Consider the following 26734-nt stretch of genomic DNA (forward strand, 5'->3'; position numbering starts at 1 on the left):
TAGAAATTAGCATTCAAAAAATGGAAGCAAAATGCCCCTGGCTACTTCTCCAATGTTTCTCTTTTTTATTTTTTGCTAATAATGGCGAAGGTGCATAAAAATTGAGGAATTCAGATATGACATCATTGTTTGAGCACTATCCACAGACTTTTAAAACTATGGTTCAATGTGGCTATAAATCAGAACAATCTACTTTTTAATGTTTTCTAATTGCCGATGTCATGGAGCAAAAATTGGGATAATGTATAGCGTGCTAATGTCAATACAAAAAACAGTGTGGTGGAAAGCACTATACAATACAACTTATTAAATAAGGCGTTTGTGGTAAGTACAGGCCACCATCTTTATGCACCTTCGGCAATGTTTGCAACGTTGTTGGCAACATTTGTAACAACTAGCATACAAAATATGTATGACGTAACATATTATTTTGATGCTAGGTGTCCTACCCGTTGCCTGATGCCAATTCTTCTAGAAGAGTAGCTCTAGAAATATAATGATGGCCCAAAAACTCAATTGTATTCATTGATTAATTCATACATTTATTATTTGGTCAAATCTGCCTTTGAAGTGATCTGCATTTCAAGTGTTTATATTCGTATAGGCACTATCTTTGGCCACGAATAGTACGTCACGCAGGACCCCTATTTCTGTGAGCGGATTTCAAATTTCAAAACAAACCGCGCCTTGTCTTGTCTGTCAGGTTAGTGAAACGATTTGTTTCATAAAACGTCATATAGGTATTTTGAACTGTAACAGCTTACTAATTTAATTGCATGCACGCTTTTTGTTTTTACTTACTTTCAGGATGTATTCCCCTTGAAAAGTTGCAAAAGTCTACGCTAAAGTTAGCTGCTAGTAGGTGCCAACTATGGATGCGGGTGAAAAGCAGGGTGCGTGCCCCCTTTCTTGTGCAGATGGGAAGGTATCCGATATTCCAAAACCTGCCTCAATCGAAGACTTCGTTGTTTTGAAGCCCATCAGCCGTGGTGCCTTTGGAAAGGTTTACCTTGCACGGAAGAAAAGCAATGCACGCTTATATGCAATCAAGGCAAGTAATCAACATTTTACCACTGCTATGCATCTGCTCGACAGCATTTAGAATTTTAAGTGGGGTGAACCATCAGTAACAGCTGTTAATGTAAAGAAAGGAGTTGGAAAGCATTTAACTTTAAAAAAATTGTATTTACCTAACTTACATGGACCTTTGAGGATAATAACACTTTACTGGCTATTCACTTTCCTCCAGGTGGTGAAGAAAGCAGACATGCGTGACAAAAATATGGCAGATCAGATGAAGGCAGAGAGGGACGCATTGGCCCTCAGCAAAAGTCCCTTTGTTGTGCACCTCTTCTACTGTCTCCAAACAGCAACAAAAGTGTATTTGGTATGTGGTCCCAAAAAATACAAATGACAACAGTGAGTGACGCATGTCCCTGACCTGGCTTTGGTATATTGCCTCTGTACATGTTTATCCACAGGTGATGGAATACCTTATTGGAGGGGATGTGAAATCACTTCTTCACATCTATGGGTATTTTGATGAGGACATGTCAGTGAAATACATTTCAGAGGTGGCACGTGCTTTAGACTACCTCCATCGCCATGGAATCACCCACAGGTACTTTTATAACTACTCATCTTCAAAATATTTGTGTTTATTTCACATTTTAGTATAATTGAGTTTTGTATTCTGTTCAATCTTTTAGGGACCTAAAGCCGGACAATATGCTTGTGTCTAATGAAGGCCACATCAAGCTTACAGACTTTGGCCTCTCCAAAGTCAAGCTTGACAGAGGTATGGGCACTATAGCGTACACTTAATTAACCCATCCATCTCCATCTGCTTGCAGGCTTTTGTTGTTTTACATTTTAATTCCTTTTCCTCCCAGAATTGAGTCTTGCAGATATCTTGACAACCCCATCTTTGGTCATGCCTAAACAAGATTATTTCCGCACCCCTGGTCAAGTCCTGTCTTTGATCAGCTCTCTTGGACTTGTGAGTAAAGTTAATTGTATTTAAGTATGTATTCCATTTAGAATACATCAGTAATGATAATACGTGTGATATGATTGGTTTGTTGCCAGATTAAATATTTATTCTGTGCTCTCATCAAACACAGAACACACCAGCAGTGGAGGGCAAGCGGCACAGCAGCAGCTCGGCTGTGTTTAGCCCTATGTCATGTGGGAAAATTGAACAGCGGAAAAACACGCTCAGTTCACCCTTGAGGAGACAGAAGGAATACCTGCGTTCCCCTGTCTGCCTTAGCCGGACTTTGGGTATGTCTCTTCAATTCTACCTCCGTAAACCACCCTGTGTTTCAGGTTTTCATCTTTATCTATAGAGCGCAGACTGGTCAGACATGTAGTCAAACCTGTCCTGAGGAGAAAGTGGATTCTGTTCCCTCAAACTGGTTCTAATCAGTCCTTGTTTTGTTTTTTCAGGACCCAACAGCTGTGTGTTCAGCCCATATGCTTTGGCCAAGAGCCTGACTCCCAGGCTGCTCAAGTCCAGGAGGAGGTTTGACACCATGAGCGCAGGCGGCAGCCAATCATGCATCTTCCCCTCCACCACTGACTCTGAGGGAGGTGTCAGCCCACTATGGGAGCTGGAGCAGGTCAGAAGCCAGTAGCAAATAAGCATTTTGTTTTCAAATATCTGTATTTGTGGGTCATTGGTTATTAGAAGATATGTATGTTGTATTCCGTTTTTGTTATTGTATTCCATTTCCTTTTCTAGAATGAGGTTGAGAACGTGCCGTACCTATATGGTAGGAATGCAAGTGGACAAACGGGCGGAAAGGTGACCTCTGATATGAGGATGTTGGGCCAGGGCTCTGCCCTGGCATCGTTGGACAACTTGGACCTACGTGAACAGCTCTACCAAGAACCCAGTACCGGAGAACTGTCCAGGAAGGCCCAACAGGAACCCCATGCTGGAAAGAAGCTTCAGTTTAACGAGGTGGAGCAATCTGCCCCACCCAAGAAGCCTGAACTCTCTCAATCAATCAGAGGCAATGTTTCTGGAGCTGAAAGTATCTGTGCCACCAAAGGGAAACCAATGGAAGTCCAGTCTGGGGTAACCTCAGCAGTAAAGAGAGGGTTTGAGGAGGTGGAGAAAAGTCCTGAGCAGTTGGAATCTCTTTCCAAGAAGAGAGACTCGGAGTACCAGAGGTGTTCTGGGGTCCCAGAAGTGGCTTTGAAGTATCGTACTGGTCTGACCGGGGTGTTTGCCAATGTTCATTTGGAGGAGTTTGGATCTGAGGGTCAAGGGACTGCTAAAGGACAGGTGCCCAAACGCTCCAGTCCCATTGCTGTGTCTAAAAACCTCCTGTGTGAGTTGGATGACCTAGCAGAGGGGGTCTTTGTTGAGGGAAGGTATTTTGGTGAAGACCATGAGCTGAGCAGCAGCCTGAGCATTGACTCTGAGGGGTCGGTTCATGAAATGTCCATCAATGTCAACAGCCCAACCCCAAAGTGGTCGACTCATAGTGCCAAAGAAGGGCATTTGCCATTGTTAGAGCTAGACAACAGCGAAATATCACCCAGTACCGCACTGCCACCTCAGCCACCCACCTTCGCTAGTATAGGAACAGCAAAGCCGGGCAACATGCTCACCCTGCGAGGAGGCGTATCCAAACGCTCCTTCCTTGACAGAGTCCCCGAGCTGGACCCCAGCATGACCAAGTCACCCTCGTTCCTCAAGCCCAGGAACGTGGTGGCCTTCCGGAGCTATTGCAGCTCCATCAACCGCTCCAACATGTCGTGGAACTCACGCCTCAGCCTGGGCTCAGTAGAGGCCATGGATATGGCTACCTCAGCCTCCTACCACAGTATGCCTGCTGCTGTCACACCAGTCCAGAAGAGACCCAACTCCAACAGCTCCCTCTATCAGGTAGATCTGAGTCGAGGCTCAGGGGTGATGGCTACTGGGCTACGTTCAAATGTATGACCTGAATATAGCTTATTTTTTTCTTCTACAGGGAACCTACATTACACAACTGTTTTATCGCTGTTATTTATTCATTTTTCTAATTTCAGACCCCACAGACGATGACAACATCCCACACTCCATTCAGGACCCCCAAGAGTGTCCGACGTGCTCCGGTACCTGTGGAGGGAGTGCCGATTTTAGGCACCCCAGACTACCTAGCCCCAGAGCTGCTATTGGGGATACCACATGGTAAGGGATGACACTGGGGAGGGTGCCAGTGGGGCGATTCAAAATATTTCTGTATGCATGTTGGTATAATTGCTGTCATCTTCACAACTTTACATGTAGGTATAAATGAATGAGCCCATTTACAATTGGCTCATTCATCCCCCTCTCCCCTGTAACTATTCCCCAGGTCGTTGCTGTAAATGAGAATGTGTTCTCAGTCAACTTACCTGGTAAAATACCGGATAAATAAATGCCCGTTGAGAAAGCAAGTTCAGCTATTTTAACAGGCATTCTTTTTTTAGTTTCAGGATATCTTAATTGTGGTAAGTTGATCGTAACCTTGCTAACTGCCAGGGAAATGCATGTGCTCTCAGCTTCCCTGCATTCACTGTCTAGTACCAGAGGAAATGGCTGCCTGATTCAATATTACGTGGATAGGTTGCAAAAGGCTGGTTCTGATTCCCCATTGTAATTGCTGCTTCTGGCCCTTTGTATTGGGTTGGTGTGGACCCATGTTGGGATTAAATTGAGGGAAATTCTAATGGGAAGCCAATTTTAAGGCATGGTGTTGAAGAGTAAGGAAAGTCATTCATATGTCAGAGTGGAGGACTAACATTGGTGACTTTCAGATGGGCCCTATTATAAAGGCATATTTTCAAGCTGATGAAATCTGTCATGTTTCTAACATTGGTATGGGTTTTGTCCTGGAATATGATGTTTGGTGCCAAGGTGTGGGTCTGTTGGAAAGAATGTAAGAAAAAATATTGGTTTAGATAATGTCATTTATTGCAAACAATTATTTAGGACTTAGTAATGTTAGCAAGCAATACACAATTTCAACATCGTCCACAATCATTAAATTGAGAAGTGTGTAGATCTGACAATTATCTGAAATTTTACATCGAAACATTAAGCCTAATATTGTCCGATTTGTCTAACTCAGGTCCTGCTTCCACCGCTGTAGAATAGAGGCACAGCCTAACAGAAAAATGCAGTGACACTACAGTACTGGTACCTAAGAAAAGTGACTATCTGTTCCCCCCTCAGACTACATGGTGGACTGGTGGGCCTTGGGCGTGTGTCTGTTTGAGTTCCTCACCGGTGTGCCCCCCTTCAATGACGAAACCCCTCAGCTTGTCTTCCAGAATATTCTCAACAGAGGTAGATATCAGCAGCTGCCATGGCTGTTTATTGCTTCTGTTATGTTATCAATGTGACATGAAGGCCTTTACAGCAAAGTAAAATCATGCATTTCAAAGTGTTTTATATCACCAATATTGTTTATTTAGTTATTTTCTATCTCAGATATCCCATGGCCTGATGGTGATGAGGAGCTATCCCACAATTCCCGGAATGCCATAGAGATCTTACTCACCATGGATATGAACAAACGGGCTGGCCTCAAAGGTAAGGTTTTCTTTGCCCAATTTAAATGCAGTTCAGTGTAACCAAACTGTAATAATACCATTTCATGGATGTCATTCTGATTGATAGTTAAATGTTTTTGCTACAACCATATATTTTTTCTGCATCAGAACTGAGGGGCCACGCTCTCTTTGAGGGGTTGGACTGGGATAACCTTCAGAACCAGACCATGCCCTTCATCCCCCAGCCGGAGAACGAAACAGACACATCATACTTTGATGCTAGAAACACTGCCCAGCATCTAGTCATGTCTGGATTCAGTCTGTAGGTTTGTACACCAGCGTTGGGGTGAATTCCAGTCTATTCAGGAAGTACACTGAAATTCCAATTCCTTTTAATGCTTTTCATTTGGTAAAATTGAGTTTACTTTCTGAATTGAAATGGAATTGACCCCACGCTGTTGTACACCAACTGTTCCTCACTATGCTATCCTCTATCCCTCATCATCTACCATGTATCACTGCAGTGTTTTCCCTACTGTTATATAGGCTGGGCAGGTACCCTATTGAGTTTTGTTTTAGGGTTCTAGTTGGTTAAGAAAAAAAATAGGATTAATATATAACCTAATCTTGTGTGTGAGTTGAATATTTGTACTGTCTGTCAACTTAATGGCATAACTGTCTTTTTATATCACGTAGCACCATGTTTCACTGCTCTTTTATGCGCCTGCCATTTGTAAAGTGACCACTATGATTGATTTCATCTTCATGCAGGTCACACACTACATCTGTATGGATACTCTCCACAAAATATTTTTATTTCTTGTAGGATCTTTTTTTAAAAAAAATTACATTCTTATGAGGAAAAATGTACAAATTAAAATGGATGTTGTGTGAAGTGATTGCTCATTTTTTTTCTCTTCCCATGATACACGAAGAACCAAAACATTTGCGTGGTCGGATCTTGTGTGTGTTGTGAACCTTCATAAGAGGAATTTGTTTTCAGTCAAACAGATCAAAATGCTTTATTACCTTTGTGCCTTGGACGACAGATCACATGCAAACAACCATCTACGCCTAAGGCAGAAAATGTGAACGCTTTAGATTCATATTTAGTAGAAAATGTATTTAACAAATCAATGGCACTGAAAAGGGCACCGGCTCTACTGCCAATGTAAATCTTATGTATATTAATTTGATATAGATTCATATAGTACATTAGAATGCAATTAAAATATTGCATTAATCTGGACTGTACAGCTATTTTTAAACAATGTATACTACATGAACCAATTCAATGTTTTTTTTAATCTAACAGATTTAAAAACAGACACCATACATGACCAAATTTACACATCACAATAAACTTTGCTACATAAGAATATTGCTATTAAAAGCCCAGTAAAAAAAGATTTTCCTGTGTTTTATATTTCCACACTGAGGTTGGAATAATACTGTGAAAATTATGATAATGCCCTTTCACTGTAAGCGCTGTTTGAAATTACAGCCTGTTTTGGCCTGCCTGATGTCACCTGGTGTTAAATTAGTTACTAGACCAATAAGAAAGTTCCAAACCTCTGCCAATAACAGCAAATGTTCAGTTTCCCCACACCACTCCCCCAGACAGCCCTAGGAAAATTCTTGCTTGAGAAATTGCTCTTTGCTAAGAAGCAATTTTTGGTAACTTTTTTCACCATTTTAATTGAAAACAATCACAGTAAGGTACTTAAGTACCCCGTATAACTTAAATTGGCGAGGCACTTTATCATGGGTTGAGGAAATTCAGAGAATACACAAGCTATGTGTATAAAAACATGATCAGATATGAAGTATGTTACAAAATATGAACCATTCACATCCTAGAGAAAACATTTAGCAGTCATGTACAACAACCTGGTTAACCAAAGACTAGACAAAGCCTTAATTTTCATTTCATGTTATTAGAAAAAAATATGTTTTCAGAATTAAATGTACCTTTCAAAGAATACATCATTATTTCTACACTTTATCTACCTACAGTTATCACAATATATTAGCAGCATTGCCTAAGAAACTATTATGATATATGGCCTATGGTTTATATTGCAGTGTGTCCATGGCAGGCATTTGCAGGACAAGTTAGATAGTTCTTATAATGCCCATAAGATGTATGGCATACTTGCAATAAAATAAACTATTGTGATCTATCTACGAACAATGCAATAATCAACATACATAAACAATAACTTTCCCCTCCCAAGTTAAATCCTAATAATTTCTTAAGAGTAAAATAATTACTAATGTAGTAAAGTAATTGTAGCCTATCATCTCAAAAAAGCTTGCACGATTACAAGCTGTGGATCAATACATTCACATTTCTCTTTGATTTCAATTCTAGTGGGTTGCGAGGCTTCCACCACTCACAGTGCAATCTTCATAGCGCAAAAGCTAGAGTTACGGAGGTGTGGGGGAAAGCATAAGGGAGGCGACGGTCGTTAACAAACCAAAGACTGTTGATAGTCTACTCTTCTCGCTTTGTGTATTTGGGCTGGGAGATTTTTCAATTGATTCGTCTGATAGTGGGGACAAGAAAACATTCTTACTAAGTACAAGCCTCTATCAAACAATAGATTATTTTGATAAAGCTACAGTATCCACATATAGAGAGTATCAGAGGCAGAATCATGAATGGATGAACAACTAACAAATGTAACAAAATGTCTCAATTTACACAAAAACACAATCGACTCAGTTATTTTAGAATATCCCCATCTTGCTATACAATTACCTTCTCCTACGTTGAAGATATCGGCGGATAAGCCACTGCACCACAAATGGCCACACAACAGCAAAGGCTACAGTGCTGGGAGACACGTTGAAAGGCCACCAGGATGGTTTCTAGAGGACAGAGCATGAATAAAAAGTGATCAAACTGAAGGTCACAATATCCCTAAAACCAAAGGTACAAAGGGCATCTTTAGTCTATGACGATGCGAGTCCAAATGAAATGTTGACAGAGAGTAAAGGCAGCGCACTGTACCTTACTATTCTTCTTTGCCAGGGGTGATGGTGGGTATGGTTGAGCCGGTGACCTTGCCTAGAGAACATGTACAAAGAGAGAAGGTACAAAACAAATGAGTACTTATAACATACCCTTTCCACAGTAGTCACTATCAACAGGCTATGTAATATACTTCAATTGCTAAATGTGGGTCTCTGACCTGGGATGCAGTGAGGGCCTCCAGTGTGTGCAGTCTGTCCAGGACATGTTGCATGTCTTCCTGCAGTCTGGCCAGCGCCACTACGATCTGTTCATTCAGACTGCCTCCTCGTGTCCCTGCTCCCCCCCACCGCTCCCCGTCCCCCCCGCTACCCTGCAAGGGCTTCTGGGCACCTGGACTGTGCCCTGAAGACCTAGAACCTATAACACACGCAAACACGGAAGAGAGGTGTAAACACAGACATACACTTGTAGGTAAATAGAGAAGTAAGACAGGCCTAAACACACACACACACCGCACCTCGTTCTCTCCCGACCAGGGAGCTATTGGGCCTGCCTGCATTCAGTCTCTGAGAGGCCCCTCCACAAGTCTCCCCATCCTCCGCGCCACACTGGATGCCCGTCACACTGTCCCCTCCAATAGTCTCCCCCTTTTCCCCATGTTCCTCATCCAGCTCCAGACAGCGGTCAGTTTGTGCCTCAGAGCCCTGGACCAAAACACACATACATGAGGATTTGGAAATGCTCCATGTACATGGAGTGTGTACTTGCATTGTCTGTACACTGTGCCCTCTGATTCAGAGGAGTTGGGTTAAATGCGGGAAGACACATTTCGGTTGAATACATTCAGTTGTGTAATTGACTAGGTGTCCCCTTTGCTTCTTACCTCTTCCAGGCCAAACTGGTCCATGGAGTCGCAGTAGACCTCGCTGTCTGAGTCACTGGCGGTGCGATAGGGCCTGAATACATCCGCGTTGAGATCTATGAGAACAAATAGTACCCCGTCCCATACAGGTCAGGTCAGATTCTTAGCCATATGGGAAACTTCCCTCAGAGAAAAGTTTGTGCTAGCGGGACTGATTAAGAAGCAACACAAATGCAACCATTGCAGAGGCCTGTGCTCCATTCACATCATATTGTGTGTTCCACATTCCAAATGCATCCTTTCTCCTTTCTCAAGGTGATCACTAATTTGATGTAATGAGTTGGTGAGAGGTGAAAGTAATAGAAACACAACTGACCCTAGACCATCTTTTAGGAGCATAATGTAATGGCAATCCATCAGAGCAGGGAGTCTGTGGCTGTTCCTAGGAAAATGCTGAGTTGCAACAGCTCTGGGAGTAAAGCTGTGCAGCTTATCAGATCACATGGCCAAGGATCCATGAGAACAACCGCCCACTGTGGGCAGGCAGGGTGCTAATCTACAGAGGACTGACTATCCATCTTTAAACCTTTTATGGACATCTGGTTAATGGTGGATCTGGGTTAGGCCTATAAGGCCTGATTCTTGTTGAAATGAGCAATATTGATATTCTGCATAGTGGACATCAATGACAATTGTGAATTGTATCCAATTTCAATACTCAGTTCTGTTATAAAAGAAAACTCTAGGCCTAATATAATAGCTAAGTCTGTATATCTATGGTATACGTTACAACAATACACAAATGTAATATCCATCATGCAACCGGATTTGTTAGTTTCTAACTTTTTCTATGGTGCCCGAAATACCTATTGGTTACCACAGGGATAGAGCTTCTACCTTTTTGTGTTTACAACAAATAAAAAGTAATGTTAGTGTAACGCGCAATTTACTATTCACAATCTGGCGGCCATGGATAAGAGACTTACGGCCCAAGGAACTCAAACCGTCGACGATGGCAATGTAGGAACAACATTCTAAACAAGGCAGTTAACCCCCGAAAACAACTGCTGCCCTGGCACTGATGACATTGACATCGAATAAGGCAATCCCCTCGCACCTCTCTGATTCAGAGGTTAAACGTGGAAGACACATTTCGGTTGAATCCATCCAGTTGTGCAACTGACTAGGTATTCCCCTTCCCTCCACCAGGGTGCACGTTTTGGTTTTTGCCCTAGCATTACACAGCTGATTCAAATAATCAACTCATCATCAATCTTTGGTTATTTAAATGCTGTGTAGTACTAGGGAAAAAACTAAACATGCACCCAGAGGGGGCCCCAGGACCAAGTTGGGGAAACCCTGCCCTTCACTACAGTATGTCACTGTTGTCCAAGGCTCTCCAACCCTGTCAATTTTCACTTCAACCCCAGTTATAACTAACCTGATTTAGCTTATCAACCAGCTAATTATTAGAATCAGGTGCGCTAGATTAGGGTTAGAGCCGTGGGTAGCTCTTCAAGAACAGGGTTGGAGGGCCCTGCTGTTGTCGATGCAACTTTAACCAGTGGAACCCACCTGCGTGGTGGCCGTTGACCTGGACATGGGGCTCCAAGGGCAGGGTGCTGTTGGTGAGGCCCTCCTCTGAGTCCTCACTGTTCAGGGCAGCCTTGGAGGTGTGGGTCCCATTGGGGAGGTGGCCCACTCCGTTCCACACATTACCATTGAACAGGGGTACTTTAGTTCTCCTGGATGAGCCATTTTTCTCCGGCTGTGGGGCTGAGGCTTTTTTCAATGAAAGATAAAAATAAATAAAAAATATTATTACAAGATAAACATTTCTGCTTAACGTTTTCCTTTTTTAAATTTATTTACATTTTTTAATGTTCGACAACATATACCTTTTTTCACCTCTTTTATCTCAACAATTTCTAATTTTCCATCCTCCATCTCATCTTCCTCATCAAACTCAAACTCCTCTTCCTCCCCCTGTTCCTTCAGTGCCATGACTTTGGGCTCCGGAGGTTCAACAGCCTGTCTGGGTTTCCGTGTCTCCAAAGTGCCATTCATTTCCATTGTCCTAATGAGGCTCTTTGTGACACTTTTTGAAGGTGCTGATGTTAGCATGGTTCCAAAACCTGCGGCATAGCAACAACAGTGTTACAACGTTATTAGAACTATATGTTACTATTAGTTTCATTTAGCCAAACTATAAGATATACTAGGAGACATACTAGGAGATCAATTCCAATTTAGCCAAACTAGGAGATATAAAGCAAAAATATATCTAAAACAAATATGAAAGAAAATGTATGTATACAGAACTACAACACCAGACATAACTAAGGGGCAGGTCATTGAGGGTAAATGATACATGTCCATACACTTGCCTTCAAGTTGCCTAGCAAACCTTGTCAAACGGGCTGAGCACATGATAGAAATTGCTATGTTAAAATGGAAAACATTCCAAATAAAATAAATCAAATTCATATGAAATCAAATTAGAAAGGTAGTGACAGTACCTGCGGACAGGTCTGACACCTGATGTATCTGCTTTTTCTCTTCCACCTGTTCGTAGAATGGGCCCAGCACCTTTAGAAGCTGCTCTACCTCATCTGTACAGGGCATGCCCTCAAGGATCTGTCGTTTAAATAAGACAGCAAACACATTTAGTGTCCACTGACGTCCAAGCGATCCTGTCTGAATGCCATTAAGACATATTTTCATCAACAAAGTGATCTACTTCATTGAACTCAGGAAATGTCAATCCAAGAATAGAATTCTATTCGCTTCCTGGATTCATCAACAATGTATTAGAATAGACGCCAACGCTGGTATGCACTTACCAGCTTCATTTCATCAACGTAAGCTGTCATAGCCTCTTCCTTGGTCATATCTCCCAGATCACTCCATGCATCCCTATGTAGACAGAACAAGATGTTTAACATAACACCTACATTAAGTGTCTCCTGGAATACAGTGCAAAGTAAAAAATAAAAAAATAAAAAAGTATTCAGACCCCTTCACTTTTTCCACAGCCTTATTCTAAAATTGATAAAATATTTTTTTTTGTTCCTCATCAATCTACACACAATACCCCATAATGACAAAGTGAAAACAGGTTTAGACATGTTTGCAAATGTATTACAGATAAAACCAGAAATACCTTATTTGCATTATTCAGACCCTTTGCTATGAGACTCGAAATTGAGCTCAGGTGCATCCTGTTTCCATTGATCATCCTTGAGATGTTTCTACAACTTGGAGTCCACCTGTGGTAAATTCAATTGATTGGACATGATTTGGAAAGGCACACACCTGTCTATATAAGGTCCCACAGTTGACAGTGCATGTCAGAGGAAAAACCAAGCCATGAGGTCGAAGGAATTGTCCGTAGAGCTCAGAGACAGGATTGTGTCGAGGCACAGATCTGGGGAAGGGTACCAAAACATTTCTGCAGCATTGAAGGTCCCCAAGAACACAGTGGCCTCTATTCTTAAATAGAAAAAGTTTGGAACCACCAAGACTCTTCCTAGAGCTGGCCACCCAGCCAAACTGAGCAATCGGGGGAGAAGGGCCTTGGTCAGGGAGGTGACCAAGAACCCGATGGTCATTCTGACAGAGCTCCAGAGTTCCTCTGTGGAGATAGGAGAACCTTCCAGAAGGACAACCATCTCTGCAGCACTCCATCGATCAGGTCTTTATGGTAGTGTGGCCTGATGGAAGCCACTCCTCAGTAAAAGGCACATGACAGCCAGTTTGGAGTTTGCCAAAAGGCACCTAAAGGACTCTCAGACCATGAGAAACAAGATTCTCTGGTATGACGAAACCAAGATTTAACTATTTGGCCTGAATGCCAAGCGTCACGTCTGGAAGAAACCTGGCACCATCCCTACAGTGAACCATGGTGGTTACAGCATAATGCTGTGGGGATGTTTTTCAGCAGCAAGGACTGGGAAACTAGTCAGAATCAAGGGATAGATGAACAGAGCAAAGTACTGAAAGATCCTTGATGAACACCTGCTTCAGAGTGCTCAGGACCTCAGACTGGGGCAAAGGCTCACCTTCCAACAGGGCAACAACCCTAAGCACAAAGCCAAGACAACGCTGGAGTGGCTTCTGGGACAAGTCTCTGAATGTCCTTGAGTGGCCCAGCCAGAGTCCGGACTTGAACCCGATCGAATATCTCTGGAGACCTGAAAATAGCTGTGCAGAAACGCTCCCCATCCAACCTGACAGAGCTTGAGAAGATCTGCAGAGAAGAATGGGAGAACTCCCCAAATACAGTTGTGCCAAGCTTGTAGCGTCATACCCAAGACTGTAATCACCGGCAAAGGTGCTTCAACAAAGTACTGAGTAAGGGTCTGAATGCTTATGTAAATGTAATATCTGTTTTTTTATTTGAATACATTAGCAAAAATTTCTAAAAACCTGTTTTCGCTTTGTCATTATGGGGTATTTTGTGTAGATTGAGGATAATTTTTATTTATTTAATCAATTTTAGAATAAGTCTATAACGTAACAAAATGTTGGGAAGGGGTCTGAATACTTTCGGAATGCATATTGCCTTGGAAGAAAATGTAATACAGGTTAACATTTTAAGTTATCAGTAACAGAAAAACTGGAATACCCAAGGATCTTGTGTATTATAATACACTTTCTTTCCATTCTTGAACTCTCATATACATAACGGGCATAATGGACACTGAAATAGGAGCCATGAGCAGCATGTCAAGCCATTATAGTTCTGAGAGGTATACTATGAAAGGAAGCTAGATCTACTCAGGTTTTTCTAAAGCTAGCCAGCTTCACATTCCAGCTTTATTCGTACAACGACCGTGGATAATGCTCGCCCGCCTGCCCGCTAACTCCAGCATGCTTGTAACTGCGCGTGCATGTTGCACGTGGCTAGTCGAACTCTTCATTGAGACACTGCTGAAGCATCAATCCATGGGCGAGTCAGTGCCACATTTTAATTTGTGTTGAATCAAAATGAAAGAAAAGTTATCTTGCCAATCCAGCAGACTATGGTGTGAAACAGGCTTTTTGAAGTGACGTCCTTATTTTATTACTTATCGTCATGCCGTCTTTGGTGTGCACGAGCACCTTTTTTCCCCACTCCTATCGAAAAAATAATTGTATTAAGTCAAAAGTTTTACTGTGCATTAAATTTCAAATGCATTCTATCATTACTAAATGTGATAGGTATTCTAACTTATTATACACAAAAAACCATTTGATAAATAACATTTAAAATCGGTCGACTTACTCAAAAGAAGGGGATGATGACGCAATTTTTGCAAGAGGGATGTAATCTGATTTCATTGGTCCTCACCTTGCGGCTCAGACACTTCATTCCGAATTAATGGAGTTAGCCCTGATTTAGCCTGCCCGAGAGCAGGTTACTACTGAAGGATTCATTGCCATTGAAATGTATCTGGCTAAAAGGGGAGCCACTTTTGTGGTACCAGTTATCCTGAGTTATACTCAAAGTTTACAAAAGTTACCTCGATAACTCCTCAAACCTGATTCCTAATGTCATAATCATGACATTTGTTATCAGCAGAGTATCCACCTGGTCAATGACCCAGATGCACATTGAGCTAAGCAGTATCTGGCCTGCCAACTCTTCAAGTTAGGGCCGGTAAAGCAGTAATAGTCTAATAGTTAACTGATTATAAATAGCTTCAGTGTCATTCCTAAAAGAGAATTTGCTTAGTGTAGCCATCTTCTTTAACAATCTACACAAGTAAACACTGTCAACTCCCGCCAAGTGGGTAGAAGGTGACCTGACATATGATGCCTCTCCAGCACAACAGGTCCTGAGTTAAATCAGACAAAATGTGGCAATAGGAAAGTTAACTGCAAGGACTACAATACAGAGAATAAAAATAGGACTCCAGTGAAGAATCTCTGTTAGAAGACCTTATTTGACTCCTACACATAGCTGTGGGAAGTATGGGTGCGGAGGGTGCTGCAGCAACACATGAAAAATCTGAATTATTTTTTAATTCATGGGGGAAAAGTATGAAAATGTATGCACTCACTACTGTAAGTTGTTCTGGATAAGAGCGCCTTGCATTTCACTACACCCGCAATAAAATCTGCTGAACACGTGTATGTGACAAATAGCATTTGATTTGAAAAGGAATGAATAGACATTTTCAGTTTTCACATAGTAATAAGTTGCATTTGCAAAGCATTTCAAGAAACTGGAAAACATATCAAGCAACCTTTTTTATATTCCACAAGTATTATCAGATTATTATAATTATTACATTCCCCCACCATCGCAGCACCCCCACAGTCAAACTACTTCCTGACTCTATGCTCCTACGGTTTACTTTGCATTACCATTTAACTTTTCCCACCGGATCCCAAAAGCCAGGTCTGGGTATGCTGCATGGTCCAAGTGTGGCTTGTTTGTAGTAACTGTAAAACCTGAGCATCATGTCATTAGAGGGCTGAAAGGAACCTGGAATGGATACACAAAATACATCTTACATTTGACAGGCTTTTCGAAAACTCTGTGGGGTTCACACACATTGCATTTAAATTGTAATTTCATTGTATTTTATTAGGATCCCCATTAGCTTTTGCGAAAGCAGCAGCTAATATTCCTGGGGACCACACAAAACATGAAACATTACATAATACAGACAATTAATAGACAAGAACAGCTCAAGTACAGAACTACATACATTTTTAAAAAGGCACACGTAGCCTACATGTCAATACATACACACAAACTATCTAGGTCAAATAGGGGAGGGGCGTTGTGCCGTGAGGTGTTGCTTTATCTGTTTTTTTAAACCAGGTATGCTGTTAATTTGAGCAATAAGAGATGGAACGGAGTTCCATGCAATAATGTCTCTAAAATACTGTACGCTTTCTTAAATTTGTTCTGGATTTGGGGAATGTGAAAAGACTCCTGGTGGCATGTCTTGTGGGGTAAGTGTGTGTGCAAACAATTTGGGATTTTCAACACATTAATGTTTCTTATAAAAAGAAGAAGTGATGCAGTCAGTCTCTCCTCAACTCTTAGCCACGAGAGACTGGCATGCATAATATATATATATATATATATATATATATATATATATATATATATATATATATATATATATATATATATATATATATACATATATACATACAGTGGGGAGAACAAGTATTTGATACACTGCCGATTTTGCAGGTTTTCCTACTTACAAAGCATGTAGAGGTCTGTCATTTTTATCATAGGTACACTTCAACTGTGAGAGATGGAATCTAAAACAAAAATCCAGAAAATCACATTGTATGATTTTTAAGTAATTCATTTGCATGACATAAGTATTTGATACATCAGAAAAGCAGAACTTAATATTTGGTACAGAAACCTTTGTTTGCAATTACAGAGATCATACGTTTCCTGTAGTTCTTGACCAGCTTTGCACACACTGCAGCAGGGATTTTGGCCCACTCCTCCATACAGACCTTCTCCAGATCCTTCAGGTTTCGGGGCTGTCGCTGGGCAATACGGACTTTCAGCTCCCTCCAAAGATTTTCTATTGGGTTCAGGTCTGGAGACTGGCTAGGCCACTCCAGGACCTTGAGATGCTTCTTACGGAGCCACTCCTTAGTTGCCCTGGCTGTGTGTTTCGGGTCGTTGTCATGCTGGAAGACCCAGCCACAACCCATCTTCAATGCTCTTACTGAGGGAAGGAGGTTGTTGGCCAAGATCTCGCGATACATGGCCCCATCCATCCTCCCCTCAATACGGTGCAGTCGTCCTGTCCCCTTTGCAGAAAAGCATCCCCAAAAAAATGATGTTTCCACCTCCATGCTTCACGGTTGGGATGGTATTCTTGGGGTTGTACTCATCCTTCTTCTTCCTCCAAACACGGCGAGTGGAGTTTAGACCAAAAAGCTCTATTTTTGTCTCATCAGACCACATGACCTTCTCCCATTCCTCCTCTGGATCATCCAGATGGTCATTGGCAAACTTCAGACGGGCCTGGACATGCGCTGGCTTGAGCAGTGGGACCTTGCGTGCACTGCAGGATTTTAATCCATGACGGCGTAGTGTGTTACTAATGGTTTTCTTTGAGACTGTGGTCCCAGCTCTCTTCAGGTCATTGACCAGGTCCTGCCGTGTAGTTCTGGGCTGATCCCTCACCTTCCTCATGATCATTGATGCCCCACGAGGTGAGATCTTGCATGGAGCCCCAGACCGAGGGTGATTGACCGTCATCTTGAACTTCTTCCATTTTCTAATAATTGCGCCAACAGTTGTTGCCTTCTCACCAAGCTGCTTGCCTATTGTCCTGTAGCCCATCCCAGCCTTGTGCAGGTCTACAATTTTATCCCTGATGTCCTTACACAGCTCTCTGGTCTTGGCCATTGTGGAGACGTTGGAGTCTGTTTGATTGAGTGTGTGGACAGGTGTCTTTTATACAGGTAACGAGTTCAAACAGGTGCAGTTAATACAGGTAATGATTGGAGAACAGGAGGGCTTCTTAAAGAAAAACTAACAGGTCTGTGAGAGCCGGAATTCTTACTGGTTGGTAGGTGATCAAATACTTATGTCATGCAATAAATTGCAAATGAATTACTTAAAAATCATACAATGTGATTTTCTGGATTTTTGTTTTAGATTCCGTCTCTCACAGTTGAAGTGTACCTATAATAAAAATTACAGACCTCTACATGCTTTGTAAGTAGGAAAACCTGCAAAATCGGCAGTGTATCAAATACTTGTTCTCCCCACTGTGTGTATGTATATATATATATATATTAGCCCTCTGATTACAATGAAGAGCAAGACGTGCCGCTCTGTTCTGGGCCAGCTGTAGCTTAACTAGCTCTTCCTTGCAGCACTCAACCACACAACTGGACAATAATCAAGATAAGACAAAACTATAGCTTGAAGAACTTGCTTCGTGGAGTGTGGCGTCGAAAAAGCAGAGCATCTCTTTATTACGGACAGACCTCTCCCCATCTTTACAACCATTGAATCTATATGTTTGACCGTGACAGTTTACAATCTAAGGTAACACCAAGCAATTTAGTCTCCTCAACTTTTTCAACATCCACAGCATTTATTACCAGATTCAGCTGAGGTCTAGAACTTAGGGAATTATTTGTAACAAATACAACACTGAGTTTTAGAGATGTTCAGGACCAGTTTATTACTGGCCACCCATTCCAAAACAGACTGCAACTCTTTGTTAAAGGATTCAATTACTTCAATAGCTGTGCTTGCTGATGTGTATATGGTTGAACCATCAGCATACATGGACACACATGGTTTGTTTAATGCCTTTGGCAGGTCATTGGTAAAAATAGAAAAGAGTAGAGGGTCTAGAGAGCTGCCCTACGGTACACCACACTTTACATGTTTGATATTATAGAAGCTTCCATTAAAGAAAACCCTTTGAGTTCTATTAGATATATTGCCATATCGTGGATTCAGAGCAGAGGTTGAAAAGCCATAACACACCTGTTAAAGGTTGGGCACACCTACTCATTCAAAAGTTTTCTTTATATTGTAGAATAATAGTGAAGACATCAAAACTATGAAATAACACATATGGAATCATGTAGTAACCAAAAAATTGTTAAACAAATCAAAATATGTTTTATATTTTACGTTCTTCAACGTAGCCACCCTTTGCCTTGATAACAGCTTTGCACACTCTTGGCATTCTCTCAACCAGCTTCACCTGGAATGCTTTTCAACAGTCTTGAAGGAGTTCCCACATATGCTGAGTACTTGTTGGCTGCTTTTCATTCACTCTGCGGTCCAACTCATCCCAAACCATCTCAATTGGGTTGAGGTCGGGTGATTGTGACGGCCAGGTCATCTGATGCAGCACTCCATCACTATCCTTATTGATCAAATAGCCCTTACACGGCCTGGAGGTGTGTTGGGTGATTGTCCTGTTGAAAAACAAATGATAGTCCCACTAAGCGCAAACCAGATGGGATGGCGTATCGCTGCAGAATGCTGTGGTAGCCATGCTGGTTAAGTGTGATTTGAATTCTAAATAAATCACTGACAGTGTCAACAGCAAAGCACCACCACATCTCCTCCGCCATGCTTCACAGTGGGAACTACACACGTGGAGATCATCCGTTCACTTACTCTGCGTCTAACAAAGACACAGCGGTTGGAAGCAATTTGGACTCATCAGACCAAAGGACAGATTTCCACCTGTCTAATGTCCCATTGCTCGTGTTTCTTGTCACAATCAAGTCTCTTCTTATTATTGGTGTCCTTCAGATGTGGTTTCTTTGCAGCAATTCGACCATGAAGGCTTGATTCATGCAGTCTCCTCTGAATAGTTGATGTTGAGATGTGTCTGTTACTTGAACTATGTGAAGCATTTATTTGGGCAGCAATTTCTGAGGCTCGTGACTTTAATGAACTTATCCTCTGCAGCAGAGGTAACTCTGGGTCTTCCTTTCCTGTGGCGGTCCTCATGAGAGCCAGTTTCATCATAGCGCTTTATGGTTTTTGCGACTGCACTTGAAGAAACTTTCAAAGGTCTAGAAATGTTTTGGATTGACTGACCTTCATATCTTAAAGTAATGATGGACTGTCGTTTCTCTTTGCTTATTTGAGCTGTTCTTGCAATTATATAGACTTGGTCTTTTACCAAATAGGGCTATCTTCTGTATACCTTGTCACAGCACAATCGATTGGTTCAAACGCATTAAGAAGGAAAGAAATTCCACAAATTAACTTTTAACAAGGCACAGCTGTTAATTTAAATGCATTCCAGGGGACTACCGCATGAAGCTGGTTGAGAGAATGCCAAGAGTGTGCAAAACTATCATCAATGGCTACATTTAAAAATATAAAATCTAAAATATATTTGTATTTTTTAACACTTTTTTGTTACTACATGATTCCATATGTGTTGTTTCATAGTTTTGATGTTTTCACTCTTATTCTACAATGTAAAAAATAGAGAGAAAAAACATGCAATGAGTAGGTGTCCAAACTTTTTTTTTTATGATCAATAATATAAAAGTCTGCACTGAAATCTAACAGTACAACTCCCACAATCTTCTTATTATCAATTTATTTCAACCAATCATCAGTCACGTGTCAGTGCAGTAGATAATAAGTACCCTTCTCTATAAGCATGCTGAAAGTCTGTTTTCTGAGAAGTAGCATTGTATTTGGTCAAACACAATTTTTCACAACAGTTTGCTAAGAGCTGGCAGCAAGCTGATAGGTCTGCTGTTAGAAACAGTAAAGGCCGCTTTACCACTCCTGGGTAGCGGAATGACTTCCCTTCAGGCCTGAGTACAAAGACTTTCCTCCAGGCTCAGATTAAAGATAGGATAGGAGGGTCTAGAGTCAGCTACAATCCTCAGCAGCTTTCCATCGAAGTTGTCAATGCCAGGAGGTTTGTCATTATTGATCAACTTAAAAACAATCCACTTCTCCCACGCTAACTTTACAAAATTCAAACTTGCAATGCTTTTCTTTCAATATTTGTTTTTTTATGAATGTTTTTTTTTAATGCATTGTAATGTAACTCAGGCTATAGAAAAGGCAAATAGACCTATTCCCAGACAGCTTTGTTGTACAGTGCATTCGGAAAGTATTCAGACCCCTTGACTTTTTTCACATTTTGTTACGTTACAGCCCCCCCCCCCCCCATTTTGTTTTATCCTCAGTCTACACACAATACCTCATAATGACAAAGCGAAAAAAATACTTAAGTTTTCCAGAAATGTTTGCTAATTTATAAAACAACTAAAACAGAAATACCTTATTTACGTAAGTATTCAGATCCTTTGCTATGAGACTCGAAATTGAGCTCAGGTACATCCTGTTTCCATTGATCATCCTTGAGATGTTTCTATAACTTGAGTGAAGTCCACCTGTGTTAGTTCAATTGATTGGACATGATTTGGAAAGGCACACACCTGTCTATATAAGGTCCCACAGTTGACAGTGCATGTCAGAGCAAAAACCAAGCCATGAGGTCGAAGGAATTGTCCATAGAGCTCCATAGAGATCTGGGGAAGGGTACCAAAAAATGAAGTTCCCCAAGAACACAGTGGCTTCCATCATTCTTAAATGGAAGATGTTTGAAACACCCAAGACACTTCCTAGAGCTGGCCGCCCGGCCAAACTGAGCAATCGGAGGAGAAGGGTCTTGGTCAGGGAGGTGCCCAAAATCCCGATGATCACTCTGACAGAGCTCCTGAGTTCCTCTGTGATGGGAGAACCTTCCAGAAGGACAACCATCTCTGCACCACTCCACCAATCAGTCCTTTATGGTAGAGTGGCCAGATGGAAGCCACTCCTCAGTAAAAGGCACATGACAGCCCGCTCGGAGTTTGCCAAAAGGCACCTAAAGGACTCAGACCATGAGAAACAAGATTCTTTGGTCTGATGAAACCAAGATTCAATTTTTTGTCCTGAATGCCTAGCGTCACGTCTGGAAGAAACCAGGCACCGCTCATCATCCGGCCAATACCATCCCTAAAGTGAAGCATGGTGGTGGAAGCATCAAGTTGTGGGGATATTTTTCAGCGGCAGGGACTGGGATACTAGTCAGGATTAGGGCTGGGCGGTATACCGTATTTTATGATATACCGGTATTGATGCAGGGACGTTTTTTTTTTTTTTTTTTTTTTTACTTAACCTTCTCTGCCGGTATTTCAATGTTTGGTTTGTTAAATATGATACGCCATGTGTAATGTCAATTTTTATAGTGTACTTAGCTACTTGAGTCATCTCTCTCCGCTCTTTCTCTCCGTGCACACAGACATAGCCACGCCCCCTGTCACTCAAGGAGCGCAATTGATGTTCCTCAACCACAAGACACTTGCCTTCAGTCTGCATTGTCAATGCAGCAATGTTGATGACAACAATGCTGTTTTCACTTTGCTTCTTAATATAAATCCACTAGTGTTATATAATGACACTATTAGTTTGTTTCTTACTTCAGCAAACAGCTAGTTTGTCTAATTGTTAGCCGCTAAAGCTAATAGCTAGCAAGCTAATAAATGTACTGATTAAGAGCAAACGTAGCTAGCTAATACAGCCTGATATTACCAGTGATGGTGTAGACCTAAATCAGCATGTTGTTTGTGCAACAATATCTTCTAAATCAAAGAGGAATATGCAAAGCAAGAATATGTTAGCTACATAAAGTAGCTAAGAGAAAACATGCAATGTAGCCAAAGCTTATAGGGTCCCCTAGGAAAGACTTATCAACACTTTAGTTCCTACCCTGTCACAATAACGCCTCCCTGGCATTTTAATTTGTTGTCATCTCAAACAACACTGTATTCAAAGTAGAGGTCGACCGATTAATCGGAATGGCCGATTAATTAGGGCCGATTTCAAGTTTTCATAACAATCGGTAATCGGCATTTTTGGAGACTGATCATGGCCGATTACATTGCACTCCACGAGGAGACTGCATGGCAGGCTGACTACCTGTTATGCGAGTGCAGCAAGGAGCCAAGGTAAGGTGCTAGCTAGCATTAAACATATTTTATAAAAAACAATCAATCTTAACATAATCACTAGTTAACTACACATGGTTGATGATATTACTAGTTTATCTAGCTTGTCCTGCGTTGCATATAATCGATGCGGTGCCTGTTAATTTATCATTGCCTACTTTGCCAAACAGGTGATTTAACAAGCACATTTGCGAAAAAAGCACTGTCGTTGCACCAATGTGTACCTAACCATAAACATCAACGCCTTTCTTAAAATCAATACACAAGTATATTTTTAAACCTGCATATTTAGTTAATATTGCCTACTAACATAAATGTATTTTAACTAGGGAAATTGTGTCACTTCTCTTGCGTTCTGTGCAACAGAGTCAGGGTATATGCAGCAGTTTGGGCTGCCTGGCTCGTTGCGAACTGTATGAAGATTATTTCTTCCTAACAAAGACAGCCAACTTCGCCAGACGGGGGATGATTTAACAAAAGCGCATTTGCGAAAAAAGCACAAACGTTGCACCAATGTACCTAACCATAAACATCAATGCTTTTTAAAAAATCAATACACAGAAGTATATATTTTTTAAACCTGCATATTTAGTTAAAAGAAATCCAGGTTAGCAGGCAATATTAAACTAGGGAAATTGTGTCACTTCTCCTGCGTTCATTGCACGCAGAGTCAGGATATATGCAACAGGCTCGTTGCGAACTAATTTGCCAGAATTTTACGTAACTATGACATAACATTGAAGGTTGTGCAATGTAACAGGAATCTTTAGACTTATTGATGCCACCCGTTAGATAAAGTACGGAACGGTTCCGTATTTCACTGAAAGAATAAACGTTTTGTTTTCGAAATGATCGTTTCCGGATTCGACCATATTAATGACCTAAGGCTCGTATTTCTGTGTGTTATTATAATTAAGTCTATGATTTGATAGAGCAGTCTGACTGAGCGGTGGTAGGCAGCAGCAGGCTCGTAAGCATTCATTCAAACAGCACTTTACTGCGTTTATCAGCAGCTCTTCGCAATGCTTTGCGCTGTTTATGACTTCAAGCCTATCAACTCCCGAGATTAGGCTGGCAATACTAACATACCTATTAGAACATCCAATAGTCAAATGGTAGAGAGAAATAGTCCTATAATAACTACAACCTAAAACTTCTTACCTGGGAATATGTTAAAAGGAACCACCAGATTTCATATGTTCTCATGTTCTGAGCAAGGAACTTAAACTTTGGCTTTTTTACATGGCACATATTGCACTTTTACTTTCTTCTCCAACACTTTGTTTTTGCATTATTTAAACCAAATTGAACATGTTTCATTATTTATTTGACACTAAATTGATTTTATTGATGTATTATATTAAGTTAAAATAAAAGTGTTCATTGTTCATTCAGTATTGTTGTAATTGTCATTATTACAAATATATATATAAAAATCGTCCGATTAATCGGTATTGGCTTTTTTTGGTCCTCCAATAATCGGTATCGGCGTTGAAAAATCATAATCGGTCGACCTCTAATTCAAAGCGCCCACTACTATATTCTAACTATAGAATTAGAATAGTCGTTATACTTCCATGATTCCAACAGTTTTTCTCTAATTCGTAAGTCAAATCGCAATTGCAACATTTGGTTAAAAATAAGTCCTAGATTATTTACCCATATCGTGCAGCCCTACGTGGCAGTGTGGAAATGATCTCAATTGAGCAGTGGTGTAAAGTACTTAAGTAGTACTTGAAAGTATTTTTTACTTAAGTTAAAATACTTTAAAGTACTACTTAAGTATTTTTGGGGGGTATTTGTACTTTACTATTAATATTTTTTGACAACTTTTACTTTTACTTCACTACATTCCTAAAGAAAATACTGTACTATTACTCCATAAATTTTCCCTGACACCTAAAAGTACTCGTTACATTTTGAATGCTTAGCAGGACAGGAAAATGGTCCAATTCACACACTATCAAGATAACATCCCTGGTCATCTACTGCCTCTGATCTGGAGGACTCACTAAACACAAATGCTTTATTTGTAAATTATGTCTGAATGTTGGTGTGCATCTGGCTATCTGTAAATAAAAAGGTGCCATCTGGTTTGCTTAACATAAGGAATTTGAAATGATTTAAACTTTTACTTTTGATACTTAAGTACATTTTATCAATTACATTTACTTTTGATACTTAAGTATGTTTAAAACCAAATACTTTTAGACTTTTACTCAAGTAGTATTTTACTTGGTGACTTTCACTTTTACTTGAGTAATTTTCTATTAACGTATCTTTACTTTTACTCAAGTATGACATTTGGGAACTTTTTCCACCACTGCAATTGAGTGCAGGAAATGCAGAAATGATAAAAGAATGTATGTGCTGCCACCCTAGGATCACTCACTACTCATAAAGCAAATGTAACACTTTTATTATTCAAAAACTAAAAATACCGTCAAATACCATCCTATTAAAAAAAATACTGTGATATAATATTTAAATATTTTGGCCATATCGTCCAGCCCTAGTCAGGATCGAGGGAAAGATGGAGCAAAGTACGGAGAGATCCTTGATCAAAACCTGCCCAGGACCTCAGACTGGGGTGAAGGTTCACCTTCCAACAGGACAACGAACCTAAGCACACAGCCAAGACAATGCAAGAGTGGCTTCGGGACAAGTCTCTGAATGTCCTTGTGTGGCCCAGCCAAAGCCCGGACTTGAACCCGATCGGAACATCTCTTGAGAGACCTGAAAATAGCTGTGCAGTGACGCTCCCCATCCAACCTGACACAGCTTGAGAGGATCTGCAGAGAATAATGGGAGAAACTCCCCAAATACAGGTGTGCAAAGCTTGTTGCGTCATACCCAAGAAGACTCGAGGCTGTAATTGCTGCCAAAGATGCTTCAACAAAGTACTGAGTAAAGGGTCTGAATACTTATGTAAAATGTGATATTTACGCTGTTTATTTCTTATAAATTTGGAAAAATGTCTAAACCTGTTTTTTCTTTGTTATTATGGGGTATTCTGTGTAAATTGATGAGGGGACGACTATTTAATCAATTTTTAAATAATGCTGTAATGTTACAAATACGGTCATAAGTCAAGAGATCTGAATACTTTCCGAATGCACTGTCTGTAGGCTAACTTAATTGCCTTTGCTACAATGTGGCATATAGCCTTGCCCGTAGTTAAAGCTCTTACCGTCTGGAGGCAAGCTTTGTATCACTTTGACAGCGGCGTCAAACCTCAGCTCGTGCAAAGGTCTGCCATCCTCCATCTCCATCATGAACCGAAATGTGAATTACGATAGCGAACTCTTCAAACCTAGAAATAATCATAATTGAAATTCTACTAACAAAAGAGTTGAGTTGGTTGCAGCAATATTTGTGGCGTCAGCTAGGTCATACGCCCATAATAACATTGTTCAAATAGCGTGGGCAAACCGTTCACAATAACATGTAAGTTTTTCAAATACAGAATTATATATACAGCTGACTATTTGAATACAACCCTATAACAGTAGCCTAAGCTAAACCAAATCAACCAGGAGGTTATGTCGTCTCTGAAATTTAGAGCGCTCAATGCAAGAAACAACACAAACGGTTTAAAAACATCCTTGTAAGTTTTATCTTTCTAATTAACACAAAAAAACTTTGCATTGTACTTGGTAAATAAGACAAGTACGTTAATTACTCACCATTTAATTATCTACCTGTTTGAGACTTGCTTGGCGACCTCTCTTTATTCTTACCAACAGAAGCCATGCACAATACAGTAATGACAGGCACTGTATCCTAAGGGAGTTGTAGTTTTCTACTGCTAAAATGGAGAGAAATATCGAAGATGGTGGATAAATAAAGATAGTTCACTCAGGCCGTTGACCATTGAAAAT

At 40.8% G+C, this 26734-nt stretch overlaps 2 protein-coding genes across 6 annotated transcripts; one reads left to right on the forward strand and one right to left on the reverse strand.

The window, feature by feature from the left end:
- Positions 1 to 628: 628 nt before the first annotated feature.
- LOC120051077 (serine/threonine-protein kinase greatwall-like) lies at positions 629 to 6427 on the forward strand. 3 transcript variants are annotated; one of them, XR_005477223.1, is made up of 14 exons: positions 629 to 703; positions 808 to 1051; positions 1250 to 1387; positions 1482 to 1621; positions 1710 to 1798; positions 1893 to 1999; positions 2124 to 2283; positions 2449 to 2621; positions 2744 to 3898; positions 4045 to 4186; positions 4468 to 4488; positions 5213 to 5326; positions 5455 to 5572; positions 5701 to 5813. XR_005477223.1 is itself a non-coding variant. In XM_038997706.1 (14 exons), the coding sequence occupies exons 2-14, from the start codon at positions 872 to 874 to the stop codon at positions 5856 to 5858; spliced, it is 2679 nt and encodes an 892-aa protein (XP_038853634.1). In that variant the 5' UTR covers positions 629 to 703; positions 808 to 871; the 3' UTR covers positions 5859 to 6427. The 3 variants fall into 3 exon arrangements, 2 of the variants coding, with proteins under 2 accessions (XP_038853634.1, XP_038853635.1); XM_038997706.1 differs by having other exon boundaries at positions 5471 to 5572; positions 5701 to 6427; XM_038997707.1 differs by lacking the exon at positions 4468 to 4488 and having other exon boundaries at positions 5471 to 5572; positions 5701 to 6427.
- LOC120051078 (acyl-CoA-binding domain-containing protein 5A-like) lies at positions 6325 to 26651 on the reverse strand. 3 transcript variants are annotated; one of them, XM_038997709.1, is made up of 13 exons: positions 26555 to 26651; positions 26044 to 26166; positions 15726 to 15846; positions 12218 to 12290; positions 11894 to 12071; positions 11273 to 11509; positions 10950 to 11156; positions 9396 to 9490; positions 9030 to 9216; positions 8730 to 8929; positions 8549 to 8605; positions 8297 to 8406; positions 6325 to 8081 (listed from the first exon to the last, which is right to left on the reverse strand). In XM_038997709.1, the coding sequence occupies exons 2-13, from the start codon at positions 26126 to 26128 to the stop codon at positions 8069 to 8071; spliced, it is 1563 nt and encodes a 520-aa protein (XP_038853637.1). In that variant the 5' UTR covers positions 26129 to 26166; positions 26555 to 26651; the 3' UTR covers positions 6325 to 8068. The 3 variants fall into 3 exon arrangements, with proteins under 3 accessions (XP_038853637.1, XP_038853638.1, XP_038853636.1); XM_038997710.1 differs by having other exon boundaries at positions 11894 to 12011; positions 26540 to 26651; XM_038997708.1 differs by having other exon boundaries at positions 26540 to 26651.
- Positions 26652 to 26734: the final 83 nt, after the last annotated feature.

This window comes from Salvelinus namaycush, chromosome 7 (assembly GCF_016432855.1).
Source record: "Salvelinus namaycush isolate Seneca chromosome 7, SaNama_1.0, whole genome shotgun sequence".
In the NCBI taxonomy this organism is placed as follows: domain Eukaryota; kingdom Metazoa; phylum Chordata; class Actinopteri; order Salmoniformes; family Salmonidae; genus Salvelinus; species Salvelinus namaycush.